Source organism: Vitis riparia, chromosome 15 (assembly GCF_004353265.1).
Source record: "Vitis riparia cultivar Riparia Gloire de Montpellier isolate 1030 chromosome 15, EGFV_Vit.rip_1.0, whole genome shotgun sequence".
Classification (NCBI taxonomy): Eukaryota; Viridiplantae; Streptophyta; class Magnoliopsida; order Vitales; family Vitaceae; genus Vitis; species Vitis riparia.
This window is the reverse complement of record NC_048445.1, coordinates 4,374,262-4,396,762: the sequence shown is the minus strand read 5'-3', so window position 1 is coordinate 4,396,762 and position 22,501 is coordinate 4,374,262. Positions and strand designations below refer to the sequence as shown.

The following is a 22,501-nucleotide window of genomic DNA, read 5'->3' as shown; positions in this document are numbered from 1 at the left end:
TTACCATTTGAAAGATTCCATTTTAATAGGAGGCAATATAGACTAAAACCATGAGCGCTTCATTAGTATAGCATAGCTCCAATCTTAAAATAATCGCATTTACTTGATCAGCGTGACATGTTTTTTTCTTAAGAACCAATTCATCTTCTCTCTAGGTTTGGATCATAATTGTGAGATTCTAACCTAACAGCAAATGAAGGAATGAAGTTCTACAGTGTCGAATTTCCCCACTTTAATTTCACAAAACAAAACCTGCAAACTGGGATAAATAAAACTGAAAATATTAGCTGGATGTTGGTGTGTACAAGCAATGCAAGCTGCTGTAAATACATCATTTAGAATATATTGTTTCCTTAATTTAACGTGAATCTAAGTAGAGCCTGTTACAAATAATGGAAGGCAGCAAGAAAGATAGTCATCTCCGGAAATGAATATTCACAACTGATGACTGCAAGAACAAGGTCTGCTGAATGGATAGAGCAAGGGGCAAAATTGGGTGGAACAGGAATGAACATATCTTTTTTGTCTGTCCATCTGTACTCCCAGCTTCAGGACCTAAAAAGATTTCAAAAAGGGAAAAAAAAAACAGGGCACCAAGATCATCTACTTGGTTTAGAACTCAATGAAGCAAGAAACTGGATAAAGTAATGGTGTACATGAGGAAGAAAAATTTGAGACAACCAAAAGATATGATTGATCTATGCCAGAAATGTATTAGCTATAGATAATTTCCTTGTACAGAAAACCATATCCAGACTCAAGGATCATGTACATACAGTCCATTTGTAGGCTTGTATGAATAGTGTTGATTGTTGAAATCTACCACATAATATATACCTGGCTTAATCTTGAATTTGAGAGAATATGGACGCCTTCTCGAAATGAACTTGATAGGATGGTCTGTGGACTGTCTATGCCGATCAGTTGCTGAAATCAACTGCAATAACAGAACAACTAAAAAGGTGAAATAACTTAGGAAAAAGGACTTTTGAGTAGCAGATCAGAGTTGAGGATAATAAAAACCCATATATTATGTAGTAGCAAATCAAAGAGAAGGTGGGCTAAAAGAACAAAATCTTAAATTAACAAAATAAAGCAGATCAAATTTTAAAGCGCAACATATAGGCGACCAATCAAGACTAGCAATGCTTGATGAATTTTCTAAGTGCATGCAATTAAAACTTGATTCAAGTGCAATTGCAACATAGGGAGATATAAGTTGATAGCTCTCACATGGTCATCTCTAGGGCGATAATTTTCCTACATACAAGGTAAATAGCTGATGTGGGGTAATCAATGCATGCAATGGAGAAATCAATAAAAATCAGCAATATGGATCCAACACAAACTTTAGTTTTTTTTTTTTTTTTTTTATAAATAAGCGCAGAATGAATTAACAAGAGACAAAAAAGTCACAAAGCATACAGGGAGTATACAAGGCAACTAAGGCCTCGCAACCAAAAGAAGAAGAAACAAAAAACTCACCAACCCTTAACTGGAAGCCAACCACTCCAAAAAGTCTATAAGGGAGAGCGGCTCCTCTCCAATATACAATTTAGCCCAACCCCATAAATTACAAACAAAATAATTTTTAAGCTTTTGAATTGCTAACACCCCCTCCCCCCCCCCCCCCCACCCAAAAAGTTAGTCTATTCCTCTCCTTCCAAACCATCCAAAAAATATACAGCGGAATAGATTTTTAAATCTTCTTCCTTTTTTTCCCCACAAAAGAGCTCCTCCAGCTAAATAAAACCTCTTTTACAGTTTCTGGAAAAACCCACGGAGCGCCAAACAAACTTTAGTTTAAACATGCTCAGCAAAATACATATTAGGGGTCTGACTCAAAGCATTTAATCAAGCAATTCCCAATCTAACAGACCCATCCAATAACAAAATTAACTCCCAAGTGTAACAATAGTGGATGAAATTAAATTATATTCGTGTGGAAATTACAACCAAAATTTGAACGTCCCAAATATCAAAACCTCTAGAATCCTCAAATCCAATGACAACCTCTTGAATCACACAATGATGGAAAAATCAAGAAAACCCTTAAAATGGCCAAAAGTCATGCAAAAGCTGTAATACAGATTCTTCTTTGTGCTTAAGAAGAATAAAAAACCTAAAGTTGCAGCAGGCTAAAGAAATGTTGCGCCAATGGAATCTACAAATTCAATCTTGTGAAAGGAAGCAGCTCAATTTTGAATCACATGCTACCCATGCATATCAAGTGAAACCACGCACTCTTACTCAAAAGCCCAAACTCTAGGGCCTGTGACACTTTGAAGAAAAGTGGATACTATAGAACCTCTAAGCTAGAATTTCTCCTCTCTCAAACAAACAGAGCTTTTTCCGAACTGGATTGAGCCTCTGAAGAGAACTAGTCAGCCATTTCAGCAAGCCATTGGCAAATAACTTGTGTACCAATTATTCTCAATCCAATAACAGCCTAGTCATACATGTCCTTGATCACATCAATATATCCACTGGTTACCCTCCTTTCTTTCTTTTTCTTTTTTCCCCCTAAAACCCATCAGGTGGTCCCTATAGGGGGGGAAAATCATATGTTCTCTAAGCTTGATACCATAACAGTTTGTGACCTCCTTTGTTCCCAAATTATGTATAGGGAGAAGGTTTTCCATTACATGACTCACCCTAAATCAGTTTCCAGGCTCTGCCACTGCTTTGTACTTCTTGCAATGGAGGTTATGGTATGCTTTAATTTAGTCTCACTAACCCTTTATTCTTGCTTTCCAGTCAATTTATTCATCTCAAAGTTTCCTCAATCACACATTTTTTCTAAGCCTTGAAGTATGTTCCTTTGCACTCAATTGTTCGGACATTATAATTGCACCAGCAACTTTGTTTAGCAGGTAGTTTAATCCCTTAGGTTCTTTGATAATCTCTCTTGATACCAAGTTGAGGAATGTTATCAGAAAAGAAACAAAAGGGATAGAAAGAAGGATGACATATCTTTCAAGAAGGAAAACAAAGTAATCAGTGCCTCCAAGCTTAGTCAAAACATGGCCTGCTATCAAAGTCCCCTAACCCAGTTAGGGAAATTGAACTGCCCTCTAGTTCATAGAGATTGCTAACAAGAATATTTGCAAAAACCTTGACCACTAAGACCAACTAAAAGAAAGAAAAAAAATGTTGTCTTCTTTCTCAGCCAAAGGTGTATAGTTATGCTGAAAAATCTGGAAATTTCTCGCCAACCTAAGGTAGCTAGAGTCATGCATTGTCAAAGGACTTTGCTCCCATCACCCCTAGTAAATCCGTGAACAGAGATGATCAACACTATCACCCAAATCTGACTATAAAAATGGAAAATCAGTCTCAAAGAACCACTCCTAGTGAGTTAGATGAACAGGTCCAGTATGAATCATTTCTCACTCCCTTAGTCAAGATGATCATGTTGATATTGTTGGCCAACATGCTTCTGTTCTTGCTCCCTCTGGCCATGAGAAAACCAGTGGTCTACAAACTCCATAATTTCCCAGTAGCCTGTTGTGGTAAGAAAAGGGAAACAAGGTCTTATTTGGAAAGTGGACTGGGAGAATTGTAGTTGAGACAGATTCTTTATGGAGACAAGTTATATTGGGAAAGTTTGGTGAGAAGGAAGACAGTGTAGGAAGGGAAGTACATGAAGTAGGAATGTAACTGAATGAGGACCACATGATTGTCATTATAGAACAGATTTTGTTAGATGATGGTCTTAGGTTAAGTTCGGGTTCAATGTGTGTTGTGATGAATCACCTAAATGATAAACCGTGCCTGAGAAGAACACTACTTCTGTCCAGCCCAATTCTTACCTCAGTTTCATTAAATTTTAGCACTTTCACAGTATTTTTTGAAAGGCACTTTCACAGATTATAATTCTTTTGCCAAGGCCCATCTAATGAACTTTCAAGTCCTAATGACCACCTTGCTCAAGTAGAATTATTTTTAGAGTTAAAACATTCTCATGTCTTTTCATTTTTCTTATTGGATTGAGTTACATTTGAGATTTTGACATGTTAATGAGTTCTTCTTCGCTCTTATCCCTTTGGTGGATGCCTTGAGATAGCTGACCTACTCTTTTGAGTTTTCACTTCTTCATTCTCTTCTATTGTCAAATTGGTAATAAAACAGGGTTTCAGATGACTGGTTGTCATTGTTGAGGACCAAACACTAAAGAAATTCCAGCATGGGAAAGCTACCTGAGGGAGTTAAGATGTAAAATCTACAAAAACGAGTGCAACGATCCCTGCAGAGCCTTAAGCACTATGAGGCTTTAGAGCATGATGATCTGCATGTTGGCTCTAAGCATCCTGCATTAAATTATGAGGATGGGAAGGTTAAACCCTTTCATTTTGGTCACAGTATATCATTGCGCAATAAAGCTCCTCATTGAGTCCCAGCTTTGAAGGAACCATGTTTCCAATGAAATTATGTTATGCACATTGAAATTCTAGAGTTAGAAGGAACCAAGTAATTTTATAGATTGTCTTAACAATGCTGAATGGATTGTTCAATTTCAAAGACATACTGGATTGCAGCTATTAATAAAAGAAGCCAGCCAATACATGGTGAGAACACCTCAACAAGCGGTAAGCTAGGAATGGGAAGATTAAGATTGGGAAATGAGAAAAAATAAAAGAACTTAGGTGTTGTTTGGATGCACTTCTTGTTTTTTGTTTCTAAAAATAGAAAATAACAGTAACTTTTACATAAAATGCAATAACTCTTTGAAACTTACTTTAAAAAAATAATGACTTTTAAAACTATTTAAAAAACTGAGGTATTAAAAAAATTTTACTACAAATTTTAAAAATTTTCAAAATAATTTGGAAAGACATAAGATAAATTCATACTTCTTATATAAAAGTAGCTATATTATATAGAAATTACTGTTATTTTATTTTTAAAAATAGAAAAGAGTGTATCCAAATGAGGACTTAATAATAAGGTTTTTATTTTATTTATTTACTTTCCAAAAGCAGTCAGCTAGATGCTTTCCACCAATTTCACACCTTTAAACAATTGGAGCTTTCCATGGATTATTAGTTTGAACAACTCAAGAAGTTTGGTCAGATTTTCAAACCGGATAACAAACAATTGCTTTATCTTGGTGGTCTTCAACTAGAAATTTGTAATGCTGTTTGGTTCCAACATTATTGGACTCATAATGACTAAAGGGCTTAATAAAAGATCAGCTCCCAAGCATGATCACCTGGCAGTGCGGCTGGTTCAAGTAATTGATACCATGTTCCCCCTTTGGAACCATGCAACTCTGAAAGTAGGATGCTTTTCAATGGGCAACTTCAACTTTGCAACCTCTTTTGAAACAATATTCTCACTCCTACTACCATCACAAATAACAATGCACAATTTATCACCAAATAGACATGTGCAAAAATATTTGATCATCTCCAATCTTCTTCAGTTTTTGGTGTTTTCCATGCTTGGCACACCACCAAGAATTCCTTTGCAATGAAAACATAACAATTTCTTCTTCTTCTTCATCATCATATGTTTGAGTCCAATAGCTCCTCTTCTTCATCTCATATAAAACAAAGAATTTATGATGTGGTGTCCAGTTTTGAAGAGCCTGCATTAGAGTTATTTTGCATTTTGAACCTATGTATTTCCATGTTCGGCAGATCGCTTAGCCCCGTTCATCTTCGGCGCAAGAGCGCTCGATCAGTGAGCTATTACGCACTCTTTCAAGGGTGGCTGCTTCTAGGCAAACCTCCTGGCTGTCTCTGCACCCCTACCTCCTTTATCACTGAGCGGTCATTTAGGGGCCTTAGCTGGTGATCCGGGCTGTTTCCCTCTCGACGATGAAGCTTATCCCCCATCGTCTTCTTTACTCCTGAGCATTCCCCAAAAATATTCATTTATTTTTTATTTCATTTTTAGGGTGGGTTTCATATTTTATATGTATATAAGTCTTTTATTATTATATGTTAATATATAATAATATGATAAAAAAAAAAAGAAGAAATGGGAAGAAAAATTGTGTATATCAATGGAGGAAATAAGGATGTGGAAAACAAGACAGGTATTCTCTACAATGACACTGTAGACCAATTGAAAGGGATGTAGCGCAGCTGAAAAAAATCGACACAATACGCCCGGTCGATTGGAATTGCAAAAATTCTGTCCCTATTGTTATAAACATACGATTCATGGGGAGATAAAAAAATAGATCGAACCGAGGGCTATTAATTCAAAGACTATTACCAGTCTAATTAGTGATGGTAATCTCCTACTCATTCTTTTTAACTATTTGATGACTTTGAGCACCTTGGATAACAGTGATTGACACATCATCAAGGGGCCTCGGATATAAGTTTTCCAAACCACCCCTGGCTCATCCATGATTGATGAATTCAAGCCCGCAAGGTAATGAACAATTTCATTATCTTCATTCAAATCAACCCGGCTAGAGAGGTCATCAATCTTGAACTTGCAATTAGACAGTTTTACCCTAACAAAAATGGACTTCTTTGCTAAGGAAGCGCCTTGAGAAAAGATTTTAATGATAAACTAGTTGATGAGGAAAGTTTAACCTTTAACTTATCAATGTTTGTGCAAAAGTGAGGAAGAATCAACTGACCATATTCTTATCATTGCACTATAGCTCGTGCCCTTAGAAACTTCTATTCTCTCTACTCAACACCTCTTAAGTGCTTCCTTAGTTGAGGAATAAGGTTTCATTAGGGTGTCATGAAAGTTTCATTAGGAAAAATTACAAGAAAGTTTAAAGGATGACTCCATTGTGCTTTTTTTAAACAATTTGGAAGGAGTAAAATTATAGAACATTGGAAAACTTGGAGTGTTTTCAATATTTGAAAGTCTTTTGTTTGCTCTAGGAAGTCTTTGGAAGTAGATTTTAGCAGTGTGGATTTCATTGATTGTGTTACATGGAGTGTGGTATTTTTTTAGATGCCATTTTTTAATAAGACTCTTATTCACCTCATAATAAAAAAAATTAAAAAAAAAATTAAAAAAAAAATTAAAAAAACCACAAAGAAGTGCATGCCTAGAGCACTTCTAGTAGGGCTATCCATAGGTGAATGAAAGAGGTATTCCAACCCATTGTATTTTCGGAGAACAGATTTCTATAACAATGCTCCATCTTGATATGATTCCTCACTCCAAAGGTTGAGTTCTTAGAACTAGCAAAAAACATTGTCGCTACCACCTCACATAGCAAAATCTTTTATCAGATTGGATCTGTAGCACGCATCTCCTCACATCTTATTTAGATTCAAAAACATGTATACTGTTAAGCATGAAAATCTTGACTAGACAAGAGCTTGTATGAAGGCCTTGGGCTAGATGGATTTCCCATGGCTTTTTGGAAATTTTGTTACGACTTCGTGAAAAATGAAGTGATAGGCTTTTTCACGGAGTTCTATGAGCTAGGCACCTTCAAAAGAAGCTTAAATGCCACTTTTATAGTGTTAGTTCCCAAAAAAGGGGGTGCATAGAAAATTTAAAAGATTTTACACGGATTGGTTTGATGGGTTAAGGGGGGAGGTGGTACATAAGCTTCTAGCAAAAGTCCTAGATAACAAATTGAAAAACATGATAGGAAAAATGGTCTTCAATTTCTAGCATGCATTTGTAAAAAGTAGACAAATTTTGCATGCAATCCTCATAGCAAATGAAGCCATTGACTCAAGGTTGAAAAGTTCCAAAGAACAAGGTAATATGTAAATTGGATATCAAGAAGACTCATGATCATGTCAATTAAGGCTTCTTATTGGTGAGCTTGGGAAAAAAAATGGGATTTAGTCCTAAGTGGTTAAGAAACATTAAGTCATGCATCTCTATGGCTTGTTTCTCCTTATTAGTTAATGGAACCCCAACAAAATTTTTCCAAAGTTATAGAGGCTTGAGACAAGGTGACTCTCTTTCTCCTTATCTTTCCATTATGGCCATGGAGACGCTATCCTATACCCTGAATAAGTTTTTTTTTTTTTTTTTTTGATAAATGAGCACAAATATATTAAAGGGCGAAAAGCCACAAAGCATACAAGTAGTATACATAGCAGCCTAATAACAAAAAACACATGAACAAACAACCTCACCAGCCCTTAAGGAACCGCAAGCCATTCCAAAAAGCCTAAAAGCGAAGAGGACTCCTCTCCCATATACACCCTATACCCTAAATAAGTTAAAAGAAGGAGACTTTATAGCGGGTTTTTCAATTAGTGGAAGAGGAGAGGGTATGGAGGTATCCCATTTATTATTTGTTGATGATACCCTTATTCCATGCAATGCCAATGAGAAGCATATGGAGTACTTGAGCTAGACATTCATGTGATTTTAGGCAATCTCAGCTTTAAAAATTAATTTGGAGTGAGTTGATTCCAGTTGGAGGGGTTTCTAATATGGATGACCTAGCTAGGGTTCTAGGTCATAGAGTGGGTCTCCCCACAAACTATTTTAGTCTTTTGCTTGGAGCTCCTTTCAATTCTTCTCGAATTTACAATGATGATGTGGAGGAAAAATTTTAGAGACAACTTGCCATGTGGAAGAGACCATACCTATCAAGAGGAGGAAGATTAACTTTGACAAAAAAAAGCACTCTATCTAGCTTACTATTTACTATGTCATCATTTGTCATTTGAGAACGATAAATTGAAGACTAAAAAAGATAGAGAAGGATTTCCTTTGGGAGGGAGTAGCAATTAAAAGAAAGTCATAGTTAGTGAATTGACCAATAGTTTGCATGGACAAAAGGAGTGGGGGCTTAGGCAGTAGGAGTTTGCACCTCCTAAACAAGGCTCTTCATGGTAAATGGTGTTGGAGATTTACAATCGAGAAAGAATCCGTTTAGAAGGAGGTGATTATAGAGAAGTATGGGGAGGAAAAGGGGGCATATAGCTCTAAGGAATGAGGGAAGGGTATGGGATGGCGTTATGAAAGGCAATAAAAAATGGGTGAGAGGTGTGTAGCAATAAGATTGGATTTAGGGTGAAAAAGGGTTGAAGAGTGAAATTTTGGAAGGATAAGTGATGCGACGATGAACCCCCTAGAAGAGGCATTTCCTACATTGTTCTCGATAGTTATTGTTAAAGATGCATGGGTAGCTGAGGTGTGGAAGTAGAATAGGGAGAGAGGTTGTTGGAACCCCAATTTTTGCAAGACAAATTCATGATTGGGAGTTGTGGGAGATGGTGGCTTTTGTTAAGAGATTACAAGAGCAAATGATAAGTAGGCATATAGAGAATAATATATTTTGGCTGATTTCAAAGAGTGGCACATTAATAGTTGAATTCCTATCTTCATCCTAATCAAATAGAAGAATAGAGACAATTTTTTTATTTTTTATTTTATGAGAAACAACAATGTGATATATTGAATTAGAAATTAAGTGTACAATAAAATGATGAGCAATCCTCCCACAAACAAAACCTAAACATAAGGAATACCAAAAACCATAAGGTAAATACAAAAAGCAACCTCTCCTCACTAACCCACACCATTGGAACTATACACCGCTATCCAATCAAGTTGAGCCACATTAAGGGGGATATCATTAAAAGTTATGATGCAAGAGGCTCAAAAAGAAGCAAGAAAATAAATGGTATCCCAAAGAACCTCTAAAGTCCTTGCTTTATCCTAAAAAATCCTAACATTTTTTCTCGCTACATAACCTAAATTAAAGCAATACAAGCAATTTACCACAATACTAGGTCTCTCCTAGAGCTTCCCAATCCCTTATATATAATGGTCATCATGCCACGATACTAGGCCTCTCCTAGAAACATTCCCCTTAAGCATTGTTGGAATCCATGGGTTTTAGCGACATACCCCTTTTTTTTTTCTTTTTTTTTTCTTTTTTGGCTTATGAAACTATATAGGAAAAAATATTAACATTGGATCATCTCAAAATGAGAGGCTCGAGAATGCCAAATAGATGTTACTTGTGTAAAAGAGACAAAGAAATGGTTAATCACACCCTCCTTCATTGTTCCAAAGTAGTCATGCTATGGTAGTTATGCTCTCTTTAGAGTCCAATGGGTGATGCTCTCCTTAGTCAAAGATGTTCTTGTTAATCGGCATGGGTCCTTTGTTGGAAACAAAAGGAAGAGAGCTTCAAGGACAACTCCTTTGTACTTATTTTTTATCAAATAGAAGGAGAGAAATAGGAGAGAGTTTGAAAACGTTGAAAAAGTAGATCAAACAATCATTTATGTACAACTTTTTGGAGAGGGTTAGAATGTATATAGGAGATTGGCCACTGTTGATGATCGATTTTATTGATTGACTCAGGTTTAAGTAAGGCAAGAGTGTTGTTTTTTGTGTAGCCTATGGCCATGTTTGGCCTTTTGCTACCATGTACACACCGTGTATGCTTTGCCACCGTGTCCACTATTGTGTCTCTTTTGTCAAGTGCTATTGATATAATTGACTTTACCCATCACAAATAAAAACATTGAGCTTGTATGAACCTCCTCGATTCCTTTAAAGCATAAGATAGGGACTTGAGAAAAGTATCTCCACTCCTTAGAGACCAACTTGTGAGCTTAGCCTGAAATTGGCTAGATTGCGGAAAAAACAAGGTTTGTAGTTCAATTTCCTCCATCCAAAACAGATTAGAGTAGAAGTTAGAACCTAAAAAATAAATAAATAAAATAAAATGAAAGAAAAGAAAAGAAAAGAGCATAGGATGGTCAAGCCATAAACTAGCATTGCAGTGAACGCCTAATGCTCCTTCCATCATCAAAGATTGGACCCTTGCGACAATTACACCCACAAGAAGCAGATGGGCCAACCACAATGCCTTTAACCCACACCAAGATCGTGAATTGAAATAATTCTATATTTAGATTTCCTTAGACTGATTCCCTTTCTTCTTTTAGTAACATGTCCACCTTCATCATCACCCAATAGATGATTCATCTCAATATTTGCTTGCTTACATCCTAGCATTTAGATTCTTTTTAACAAATCAGTCAAATCATTACCTCTAACAAGGAAAGATACCTTTACCTAGCGATCCGCAATCCCATCTCAAGGTTTTTATCTTAATTCCAACAAAAGGACCTTTTAACAATAATATTTGTGGAGTTGAGTTGTGTAGAGAAATGGCATACAGTTACTCTAAACTAGCTATTTCTAGGATCAAGAAAGTTTGCAATTCTAACTACCAACCCAAATGCATTACTTGAAACTTGAAGGACACATACAGTTCATTGAGTGAGAAACGCAACAGAATTATCTAGAAATAACAATCAGTAAAAAAGAGATTAGAAGATAACTGTAGATCTTGGGCCACCACCAACCCCCAAAGGAATTGGAGTTTACCTTTGAACTTTAAGAGACTAGATGGAAAAAATTAATCTCCTCAACTCATCTCAACAGCTATTAGCTTCCATTGTTTATGTTTTACTACTCAACCCTTGACTTTTATCTGGGATTGAGGTGAAAGAAAAGTGTAATCAGTAAATATTAGATAAAACTGGTTTTAAATCCAGGGACCAAGTTGGTTCCATGCAAAAAAGTTAAGACATATCGACATTATTATTTACAAAACACTGAGTTAGAGAGGTTTCCTTTGAATATAATGTCAGATATTAATATTTTAAGTTGATATTTTTATCAAGATGAAAAATGAATATTTTTTTTTATAGACAAAGGCAGATTGAATTAATAAATGCCTAAGAACAGGGGGCACACCCTATGTATCCAGGCAGTACACAACAAAAGCCCCACCAGGCTGCAGAAAAGAGGGAAAAGACCTAGAATAGGGAAGGCTAGTCTCCGTTAAGGGCACCCTATGAAAAATAAATATACAGTGTTAAAGTGGTTGAGTTTTGATTTACTTGGCTTAGCTGATTAGTAAATACCCAGGCTTTGATCATGTCAAATTTAATGCAAATCAACTAGAGACTTAGCCAAGTTTAGGGTTTACTTGTTGAGTTTCAAAACAGCAGCAAGGAATGCCCCCCCATGAATTCATAATATGAGGCATGAACTTTGAGTATTGAGTTTACATCTAAGGTCAGTCTCCTTAAAGCCTCATCATAATACAAACCTCAAAAAGCTGTCTCACATGTAACTAGAACACAAGGAGTAGGTAGCTAGCTTGTAATGGGAGTGTAGAATTTTAATTAAATTCAGTTTTAGCATGAAAGAGGAAAAAACTGAGTCTCAGAATCAAACCTTTTCATCAAACCGAAAGAGAGATTGGTCAAAATAGGGAGAAGGACTTTGTGACTGACAACTGAAAGGCAAAGAGGCCATCATCTTCTTCACAAACTGCAGAATTCATCAGCTGATTAGATAAGATTTTACAGCACAAGGCTAAATGTATTGCATGACAATAAGAGTTATATCAGCTTTCTAACCCACATGAATTCTTCCAGAGATACATGCATAAAAATGTTTTAAAGTAATGAGGTCCTATAATTTGAGTTTACCTGTGAAAAGCTGCTAGATTTGTTTTTAATGAGTCTTAGTTGCTCAAGAGCATGAATATTATTTGAGTGAGATGATATGAAATTCATAGACAATGGATTCCTTGATGTTGCATGAAAGTGATCGCAGAAATGCTCAAACAAGAGATAAAGCTCATCTGCAGAGTTCTACATAAAGAAATAATGTGCATGTCAGAGAAATTCAAGTTCTGGTACTGGTAGAAAACATAAAACAACCAGAATATGAACCACAATGGGTACCTGATAAAATGAAATAATCTCAGTTGTCTCCATGTTATATACAGCAAAGAATGCAGGATATTGATCAGCATTTCGTGATACCTGAAGCTTAAAAAAATTTCAATCACTAGATACTTAAACACATATCCATATATATATAATATCTAAACCAAGTGCTCAACAAAAGAAGTGAAGCCTAGGCACATAGGATGGACACAAGGAGTGCCCAACACCCAAACAAGGAAAAGGCAGAGCAAAACACACACACACACACACTGCTCCTCAAGAAAGAGCTCAAATCAACCCTAACCTATGAATAAAATCTGTCAGTGTAAGACTAATCCCGAAAGTTACATTCAACAAAGAATCTTCCACCATTACATACACAGTTTTCAGAAAGAAATCCATCAGTTTCTGAAACAAAAAGCTCTACCTTGTAAAAATCATTGGATTCCACATTTTCAGTAAACACCAGAAGATACTCGAAGGGGTTGCCTTCCACACTTTCTGCTTGCACTTCCACTAAAATTACCATTCCAACTCAAAAGGATCTCCTTCAGCAAGAGAGGGAGGATTCCACCTTTTCAGTAAACACCAGAAGATACTCAAAGGGGTTGCCTTCCACACTTTCTGCTTGCACTTCTACTAAAATTGCCAATCCAACTCAAAAGGATCTCCTTCAACAAGAGAGGGAGGACCCATGAACTACCAAAGATGACAAAAATCAAAGCCAGTTAGCTGTGAGCCACTTCAAAATGAATAACAAGGCAGTTAGCCAACTAATCATCTTCATGCAACACCAATTAACCAAAGTCCTAGCCCTTCTCATGATTTGGTCAATTGTAAGGATCCTTTCCCACATTGCCTAAAAAGCAAAGATCTAACCTTTGGTGGCATAAAATCTATCTAAACCTCCCTCAATGGCGAGGAAGAAAGAATTTTTTAGAGAAAGGATCTTGTATAAGTACTTAACAAAGAGAAAACCATTCTTAGAAACCTCCAGAAGCAGCTTCTCCTCTCTTTTCTCACTGACCACAAACTCCAGAAAATAATATAAGGAAAAAACTCCATCTCAAGCTCCTGATCATGAATGTATTTAGTGAAGCTTGGTCTAATGGCCACACCCCTCTTCTATGTGCCCATAATCTACCAACTTTGTTGTTCATTGGCTGTGATATTGAACAAATCCAGAAAAAAAAACCCTCCAAAGAAGCCTTCACACACAAAATCTTAGACCAGTACTTCATACTTGGCCATCATTTACAGATGCATTGATGTGAGAATGAAATCATTCCAACCCCTTCTAATAGCTTTCTTAGCCTTGGACAAAAGGTTCTCTATTTTTTTTTATTTTTTTTTTTTATCAATAAGTATAAGATTGTATTGCAAAGAAGCGCTAAAATAGCGACCCACAGAATTACAATACAAAGGAACTCACCCCCTTACATAAGGGCCCATACAACAAGGAAAAAAACAAAAACCTTCTCCCTTATCGCAAACACACCCAATCTATAAAATCTATTAAGGTCGAAAGACCATCTTTTATCCACAAATTGGTTTCTGACCACAGTAAATACACAAAAGAAGCTTTCAGCCTTTGAATGGATAGCACGCAATCCTCAAAAGCAATTGAATTTCTAGCCTTCCATATGACCCAAAACAAACATAACGGTCCCACTTGCCATGCCACCTTCCTCTTCTTACCCACAAAAGAGCCCCTCCATCCTAAAAGGGTTTCCTTCACCGAAAGAGGAAAAACCCAAGAAAATCCAAAAAAAGAAAGGAGCAACATCCACACTTCCCTTGTTTTTTCACAATGAATGAGGAGGTGGTCAATTGACTCCTCACACGTTTGGCACAAAAACATCTATTTGCCAAAGCCCAACCTCTCTTTTGCAAACGATCCAAGGTTAGAACTCTTCCCCATGAGGCCTCCCACGCAAAGAAGCTTAATTTGGGCTGCACACAAGAGTTCCAAATAATCTTCGAAGGGAAAGAAACAAGAGACACCGGCTGCATAGTCCTATACAAAGATTTTTACCGAGAAAACCCCATCCTTTGAGTCCATCCACATCACCCCATCCTTTGGACAATAGGTTCTCTTCCCCCCTCCAGAAGGGCAACCCCTACCCTCTCCAAATATTACCACTATGACTTTTTCCACAATCTGTTCCTCTAGTTAGAAAACCTCCATCACCACTCACTTAACATAGAGTTGTTAAGGATCAACCAGCTTTTACATAAATCACCCTTCTACTTTTTGGTGCAAGCAATCAATAAATTTAACAAGGGAACCTTCCCTTCTACATCCCCTCCCACAATAGGAAGCCTCTCTGAATTTTTAAGTTTTTTGTGAACTAACATAGATACAACAAAAAAGTATGCTAGTAAACTCAATAGAATGTTAGGATAAGCCTCAAGGGGCCTCCCATAGAAGGATACTGTTTCTTCCAAGAAGCACACCTCTAGAACCTTTCCCATCTAGGTCCACATTAATTAGGCTTTGAAAGAAGCATCTAATGGCCAACTCAAGTAACTATTTGGCAGACTACCTGCTCTGCACACCAATAAAACCACTAATGTTACATCCCACAAATCAAATAAAGCAATTGATCACTATCTGGCCCACAAAATAATAATGACATCAGCAACAAGCAAGTGGAAAATCTCGAATCCATGCCCACATCATTCCCAAACCTAAAAGCTACTTAAGAAACAATCCCTCCTTAGCCTGCAAAATGAAGGCAACTATATATTTTCAACAGTAACACAAACAGATAAGAGAAAGGGGGGCCGTCTTGGTGTAACCTTCTAGAGCTTTGCAAGAAACCTGAAGGTTCAACATCAAGAATCTAATTGAGGATATGGAAAATTTAATTAACATTATCTACTTTTGCATAAAGCTCCTCTTTTCCAACAACATGACCCAAAAAAAGAAGATGACAATATACATGACCATATTCCCTTTTTATGTGCAAGTTGGAGGCATCAATAATTTTATTTTATTTTTGGATAGGTTGGAGGTATCAACAATTTGTCTTCCCTCCAGAAAGACATTTTAAAAATCAAAGACCACTTTTCCAATCATCTTTTTCTTTCTCATTGGGCAGCACTTCTCTTTTTAATGGGCAGCACTTCTCTTTTTAATGGGCACCATTTTTCCAATGGCCTTATTTAAACTTGCTTGCTAGGACCTTGACCAAGTTCATATCCTATTCCCCTTTTTTTGCTAAGAACATCCTCTTTCCTTATTTATTTATTTATTTTGTTGTGTATCTTAGGTGAACAGTAAAGAAAGCCTCCTTGTAGAGGGCTCGAGCCATTAGTGAGGTACCACTCTAGGAAATGCTAGAATTCTAACCTTTTGTTAGGACCTACAGCCCACAAGGTAGTCTCAAATAGACAGTTTTTATGAGGTGTAGGCCCCCTAAAAGGTAATACAGTGTGCAAATGTTTTCTTAGACCATATAGACATTGGCCATCGAGCGTAAATGTAGAAGGGAGCTTCATTGCAAGACCCACCCATTAAACGGTGACACTCTTTTTGTGTCAGTCTTAGAGATCCAATGGTGCTAAGTAGAAGGGTCATTACTCAATGGATAAAGTTGCTCTAGAAATAACATGTTAATCCTCCCCACAAACTCACATTGACTGTCATCTTGATGTTGTAGCATTCAAACTTCTCTCAAAAGAACCAAAAACATGAAAATCGATTAGAAAACTCACCACCTCTCCGCCTAGTTAATCTCCCAAAAGTCAAGGTCCCTGTCAGAACCATCAATCATTATATATTACTAGAATCCCCAACTACAATATAAAGCTTGTTCCATTCAACATGCTGAGTATTTAAAATCTCCATATTTCATAGAAATGAATCTAACACAAGATGATAACCTCCCTTAGCCCATTCTACCTGTTCAGGTGCTTATCCCTTAAATACTCCCAGTCTCCCACAACTAATATGAGTATTATTTGAAAAAACTGTCAAGGCATATGTGTTACAAAACATTACCCAATTAGCAATTTGTTGCTGAGTTCCTAGGATCATCAAACTAACACCACCCATATGTGCAACAAGTGGTTAAATAGTTAAAATTTGTGGGAAGAATATGGAATGGGATGCTCATTTTTCAGAGTGGATCATCAATCAAATCTACAAACAAGAAGTTCAAGGAGTAGCAGATGATGTAAAGCACCATTATAGACTAAAAAATTATAAAAATACCAAAACCATGGTCAAATTTGGAAAAAGGGAGTCGATTTTCTGGCAACCTCAAATTGTGAGTTCAACCACATCCAATATGCAGTGGAGACTTAGCCCCAAGAAGGTTGATCCATTTTTCAGTTGATTGGTCAAGAAAAAAAGAATGGAAGTTTACATATGCGAGTACGCATGCACATACATGCACCTACATATAAGCATGTATGTATGTGAGTACAGAATTGGGGGTGCATCCAATTTCTGATCCCCTTGAATTTTACCGTAGTGCTAAATAAGAAGAAACCTCACCCCTCCATCTACACTACCAAACTTGATCAACAAATGATGCCGGTCCAAGAATTGTGCCTGTCCAGAGAAGTGTATAAATAACCTGTTACACACCATTGAAAGGTGTAGTAAAACTTGAATAATATATTCACAATGAGAAAGGACACACACACAATAAGACATGCAAGTCTCATGTCTAATTTTGTGCAAGAGGCTATTAGAGTGTATAAAACATGTAAAAGAATAAAGACACATCTTCCTACCTTCCAAACAATCAAGTCAACATAATCTTGAAAACGAAAATAAAACTTCTTCTTCAAGCATTGCATCCTCTGAATAAAACAAAAAGCAGAAAAATTAAGCCAAGAAATTCTGGAGTAAATTTTGAAAATTCATCTTGATAACTTACTCTCATCATTGCCTTTTAAAAATTACTGTGAATTCATCATGTAGAATTTGAAAGAAAAACTCAAGAAGCTAAGGGGAAAATAATATGAGATACAACAAATTATATGGTACATCAAGCATATAATATGGAACAACTGACAAAAATTTGTTAAAGTATAATATTAAGGGTATTTGTATCCCATATGAAAAGGGGTAACTTTCTAAAATTTTATATTGTATTTTATTAATATATGAAAAGTGATCCATTTAGTAATAGGCAGTAACCTTACAATTTTTTACTTCAATTTGTCCCCTTTTTCAACATAGTATCAAAGCAAGTTCAACATGTTCTTTATCATAAATCTGAGCAGCCATCTCTACAAACCTAAACCTGGAAGCCATAATCCCAAACCCAAGTTGCTACAACCCTTAAAATGTTTTGTCATAAAGCAACTTGCTTTAAGGCTCAAGTAAAAAGAACAAACAAGCATCCACAAAGAGCTTAGAGAGCCAACCTTTCTAAAAAAATTTATATGCCTTTTACTAGTTTACTTTTGTTGTCAGCATATACTTTGGCATTTCTTGTTGGCAAGTAGTTTACTTTTGGTGTTAGTGCTTAAAAAGTGGAGGTAGGCTCTCTCTAAGCTGTTTGATGTATATTTCAACCCTTTTTTGTCTCAATCACAAACAAGCAAACAAAGCTGTCTGATTTTGTTTGCTTCATTGACAAAGTGAGAAATGAAAACATGGATAATCACTAAAGGAAAGTGCAAAAGAAATTGAAAAATAAATAAATGGACTAACAAAAAAAAAAAAAAAAACAAAGGAACAAGAAAATTTTTTGGAACCTCTATGCTACTTTAGTTTTACATTGGAAAAAACAATCTAAATTGTCTGATTTAGTTTGCCTCTTACAATGTGGCAAATGTGGGCATCATAAATTCCAATTATCTGAATGAACACAAAATAAAAGAAAATTAAATAAACAAATAGACAAATTTAGAGAGGGCTGGGGGAGGGGAGGGATGGGATGGGGAGGCGATGGTGTTAGGAAAAAAAATTCTATTGAAAAGAAGAAAGGATTCTACTATAACAAATGCCAAGGAGACCTCTTGCAATAGGAATAAGCAAACCAAAAAGAAAGAAGGGAAGAAGAAAACTACAAGAGACATTAGAGGGAACCACAAAAAAGATATAAGATGCATATTGTTGCTATTATGAGGGCTTATGGTCCATGGAAAAAGAAAAATGACCTAATATGACTCAATTATTTAATTGAAGTCAATAAGTAAATTAAGCATGCTTGATAAATTAACTTAATGTCAAAACTTAAAATTAAAAATAGCTTTAAGTATTAAGTCAAAATAATTAACTTATTTGAATCTCAAATCTTTTTTGCTTTATTTCCCTACGTCTAGTGAGAGTCTATTTTGTATCTATGACCAAAGTTTTTAAAGGCGAAAACGTAAGGCGAGGCGTTTTTGTGTTCATGAGGCGAGGCTTAAGCCTCGAGGCGTTGAGGCGTAAGCTTTTTTAGCCTCACATTATATAATTAATTAATTAATATTTTTAAATATATAAAATAAAATAACATAAATAAAAACATGAAAACAATTCATTAGAATCATAAAAAAAAAAAGCATACTAGTATCCTACTTTCACAAAAAAACCATAACAAAGTCATAAAATAGATTCTAAATTCAACTATACTAATAGTTTCAAATTTTTAACAAAAAGCCATAACTAAGTCATAAAATAGAAAATAGAGTCAACCATAATAATAGTTCTAAACTTTTACAAAAAATCCATAACTAAGTCATGAAATAACAACTAGAGTCAATTGTTTCAACTTAAATCCTCATCTCCAAGGTCATCATCATCCTCGTCCAATGTATCAATAGTAGGAAAATGTCCACTATCATGTATCCCCATTTCATGTAAATCTTCATCTTCATCAATTGGTGTCAAATTCAACTCCTTCTCTTTGCCTTTGCCTCCACTTGTACCTAGCATAAAGAATTAATTAAGTGTAAATATTATAAGTTTTTTTATTAAATTTAATCAAATTTATGACTTCAATTTTTGAGTACTTACTTGGTACTTCATTATGTTTCCTTTTGTAGGAATGTGAAGAAACCATGTGATCCGATGATGCTTCAGTCTCTTGAGAGTTGGATGACACAGCTCTAATGGCATCAACACTGAATAACTCATTATCTTGAAGCCAACAAAGATCAAGGGGGAGGAGGGGATCTTCTTTCTCCGCAATCCATTCATCATCTAAATCAATCTCCTCTACCAAAATCGGATCAACATTTTTTTCCTTTGTAGACTTCGCTCTCTCAATCAAGTGTTGTATCTTACATACACTAGAGCATTCAACCTTTGATGTTCAAGTCTATTTCTTTTTTTTGTATGGATCTACAAATAATAAAAGAAACAAATTTATGTGTTAAAATGAAATAAGGTTCTCTAACATTGAAATAGAAATATATGTATAAAAATTTATAAAAATAGAAGTATTACCGACTCAAATGTGCTCCAATTTCTTTCACATCCCGAAGTACTACAAGTAAGGCTAAGGACTCAAATAGCAAACTTTTGCAACTCCGGTGTTGAACCCCCAAAACGCATCCACCAACTTGTAGGACTTCTTAATGTTCAAGAATCAATTGCAATACGACTCCCAAATTCACCCATTGTTTGGTCATATGAGTCCAACTGAATGTCAGCTTTTAAACGTTCTTGATAATCCAACATCCTATCCATGCATTCAAATAATCCCTTCCTCACCTCATCAGCATTAGAGAACTTATCTCCATACCGCAATTGAGGATTAAGATAATAACCCGTTGCATGTAAAGGTCGATGAAGTTGCGGCGTCCATCTTGCATCAATTTTTCTCCAAATTGGGCCATATTTTCTCTCCACACCCCGACAATTAAATGCAATCTTCTCCTTAGGTAAATCCATCAACTCATAAATATAACCCATGGCTGGTCTTTCCTCTGAATCAACCTCTCTCAAGACACTAACTAATGGAACAGTGGTCTTTATGCAAAAAGCAACATGAGGCCAAAAATTTGGATCAAACAACACTGTACTTCGAGTTTTCACACCTTCTACCTTTTTAGCCCATGTGCTTGAACACCATTTTTCTGAGGAGAACATTGCTATAAGAGCTTGCTTTTGCTTATAAAGACTTTGGAGAGTAAGAAATGCAGTAGCAAATCGTGTAATTACTGGACGAAGAAGTTCATGATTTTTTGTAAATGTTCTCATCAAGCTAAGAACCCAAGTATGCCCATATATGAACTTCACTACTTGCCTAGCTCGAGATAGTGTAGTAGCATGAACATTTAGCTTTCCAATATCCTCCAACATCAAATCAATACAATGAGCAACACAAGTAGTCCACCACAATTTTCTCCTTTTTTCCATAAGCCTCATTCCAGCATTCACATAATTAGAGGCATTATCAGTGATGACTTGCACAACATTCTCCTCTCCAATTTCTTCAACCACCTCATCAAGATATTTGAACATCAATTCCCCATTTTTTATTGTATAAGAAGTATCAATTGATTTCATAAACCAAGTGCCAGCAGGACCATTCACCAAAAAATTGATAAGACACCTACTCTTTCCATCTGTCCAACCATCTGACATAATTGAACATCCATATTGTTTCCAAGCTTTTTTGTGATCTTCTATAATGATACTTAGGTCATTCACCTTTTCTTTAAGAATCCATGTCCTCAATTTATGCATAGATGGAGGCTTAAACCCGGGCCCAAAATCTGCAACAACATTTATCATAGGAAACCAATAAGGATCATTCACAGTGTTGAATGGGAAACCTTTTGAATATATAAACCTACCAATTTTTCTACACACTTCCTTCCTTTCTTCTTGCTTCCACTTTGAATTCAAAGTAGTTTGTCTAGGTTGTGAAGTGGTAAATTTATCCATGGGTCCCCTAGGAATACGTTCCCCACTCCCACTCCCTAATGTCCCTATTGTTTTAGACAAGGCACTCTCATGCATTGAAGTTGGACCCATACCAATTTCTTGGAGCAATTCATTTCTTTTCATTTTTTGATCCTTAAAATTGGCCAATGCCTCTTTGCATTCCAATCTAGCATCTTCACTAACTTTGTTGCATGGTTTCATACCATGATGAGTTCCGGCTAAGTGATGCTTGAGTCTATTCACCCCTCCCGTGCATCTTTGATTGATTGCAAAATTTACATCTTAAATATTACTCCTCGGCAACTTCAATAACATACTTCCACACAAAATCTTTTCTTGAATTTTTCGAATCGGAGGAACTCATTCTAAAAAAAAAAACACCAATAATAATATTCAAATTTCTATATAACAATATAATTGACTAAAAAATAATAACAAAACATAATTGAAAGGAATTTAAAAATGAAATACAAAATTTAATTGGTTTTAATTTAAAAATACCAATATTTTTTTTAGAAGAATTTAAAAATTATACACATAAATTTTAATTGGAATTTAATAATGAAATAAAGAAAATTTGGGTGAAAAATAAAATTAAACCAGAAATAAAAAATCAATTTTAAGCAGCCAATTTACTGGAATATTTAGAAAATAAAAATGGATGAAGGGAGAAACAGCTTACTGGTTGAGACTGAGAGCATGGTCAAAATTATTAGCTGAGAGCTTGGTCAAATGATTTAAATATATATAGTTATATGCATATATATTGGATGAAGAGGCATTTGATTAAAAATAAAAAAATTGATGAAAAGGGAGACCAACCGACTGCCAAGCGAGAGACCAACCTCTGTGTCAAGTCTGCCGACTACCATGGAAGATGGAGAAAACTATGGAAGATGGAGAAAAAGATGAAGAGATGAAGTCGAGAGGGGGAAGCATCGGAGACGAAGAAAGGAAGATCGCTAAATCGCGACATACCTGGAGATGAACGAGA

At 35.8% G+C, this 22,501-nt stretch overlaps 2 protein-coding genes across 5 annotated transcripts in view; both read right to left on the bottom strand.

Moving 5' to 3' along the window:
* Positions 1-236: 236 nt before the first annotated feature.
* The window catches only part of LOC117931790 (light-mediated development protein DET1), a 34,195-nt gene continuing 11,930 nt past the window's right edge, over positions 237-22,501 (bottom strand). Inside the window, exons 6-12 of one of the 3 annotated variants that reach the window (XM_034852856.1) lie at positions 17,412-17,480; positions 17,170-17,226; positions 12,681-12,761; positions 12,423-12,587; positions 12,166-12,261; positions 838-937; positions 237-555 (exon numbers count right to left, since the gene is read on the bottom strand). In XM_034852856.1, coding sequence (XP_034708747.1) covers positions 416-555; positions 838-937; positions 12,166-12,261; positions 12,423-12,587; positions 12,681-12,761; positions 17,170-17,226; positions 17,412-17,480 — 708 coding nt within the window. In that variant the 3' untranslated portion in view covers positions 237-415. The remainder of the gene's footprint in view (positions 556-837; positions 938-12,165; positions 12,262-12,422; positions 12,588-12,680; positions 12,762-17,169; positions 17,227-17,411; positions 17,481-22,501) is intronic. The other 2 variants (XM_034852859.1, XM_034852860.1) reach the window with 2 other exon arrangements.
* On the bottom strand, positions 19,292-21,791 carry LOC117931789. Of its 2 annotated transcripts, none has more exons than XR_004654092.1 (3): positions 20,062-21,791; positions 19,630-19,956; positions 19,292-19,541 (listed from the first exon to the last, which is right to left on the bottom strand). XR_004654092.1 is itself a non-coding variant. In XM_034852855.1 (3 exons), exons 1-3 carry the CDS (start codon positions 21,706-21,708, stop codon positions 19,506-19,508), a joined length of 1,650 nt encoding a protein of 549 aa, XP_034708746.1. In that variant the 5' UTR covers positions 21,709-21,791; the 3' UTR covers positions 19,292-19,505. The 2 variants fall into 2 exon arrangements, 1 of the variants encoding a protein (XP_034708746.1); XM_034852855.1 differs by having other exon boundaries at positions 19,630-19,773; positions 20,239-21,791.

Excerpts from the sequence above, each read along its gene's own strand:
- LOC117931789 (XM_034852855.1), bottom strand. The coding sequence starts at position 21,708 with ATGAAACCATGCAACAAAGTTAGTGAAGATGCTAGATTGGAATGCAAA. Across the intron at positions 19,774-20,238 it reads AGTTGGACTCATATGACCAA|TTGATCTTTGTTGGCTTCAA; the intron begins ACAATGGGTGAA and ends CCCTCCTCCCCC. Across the intron at positions 19,542-19,629 it reads GAAACATAATGAAGTACCAA|GTACAAGTGGAGGCAAAGGC; the intron begins GTAAGTACTCAA and ends TCTTTATGCTAG.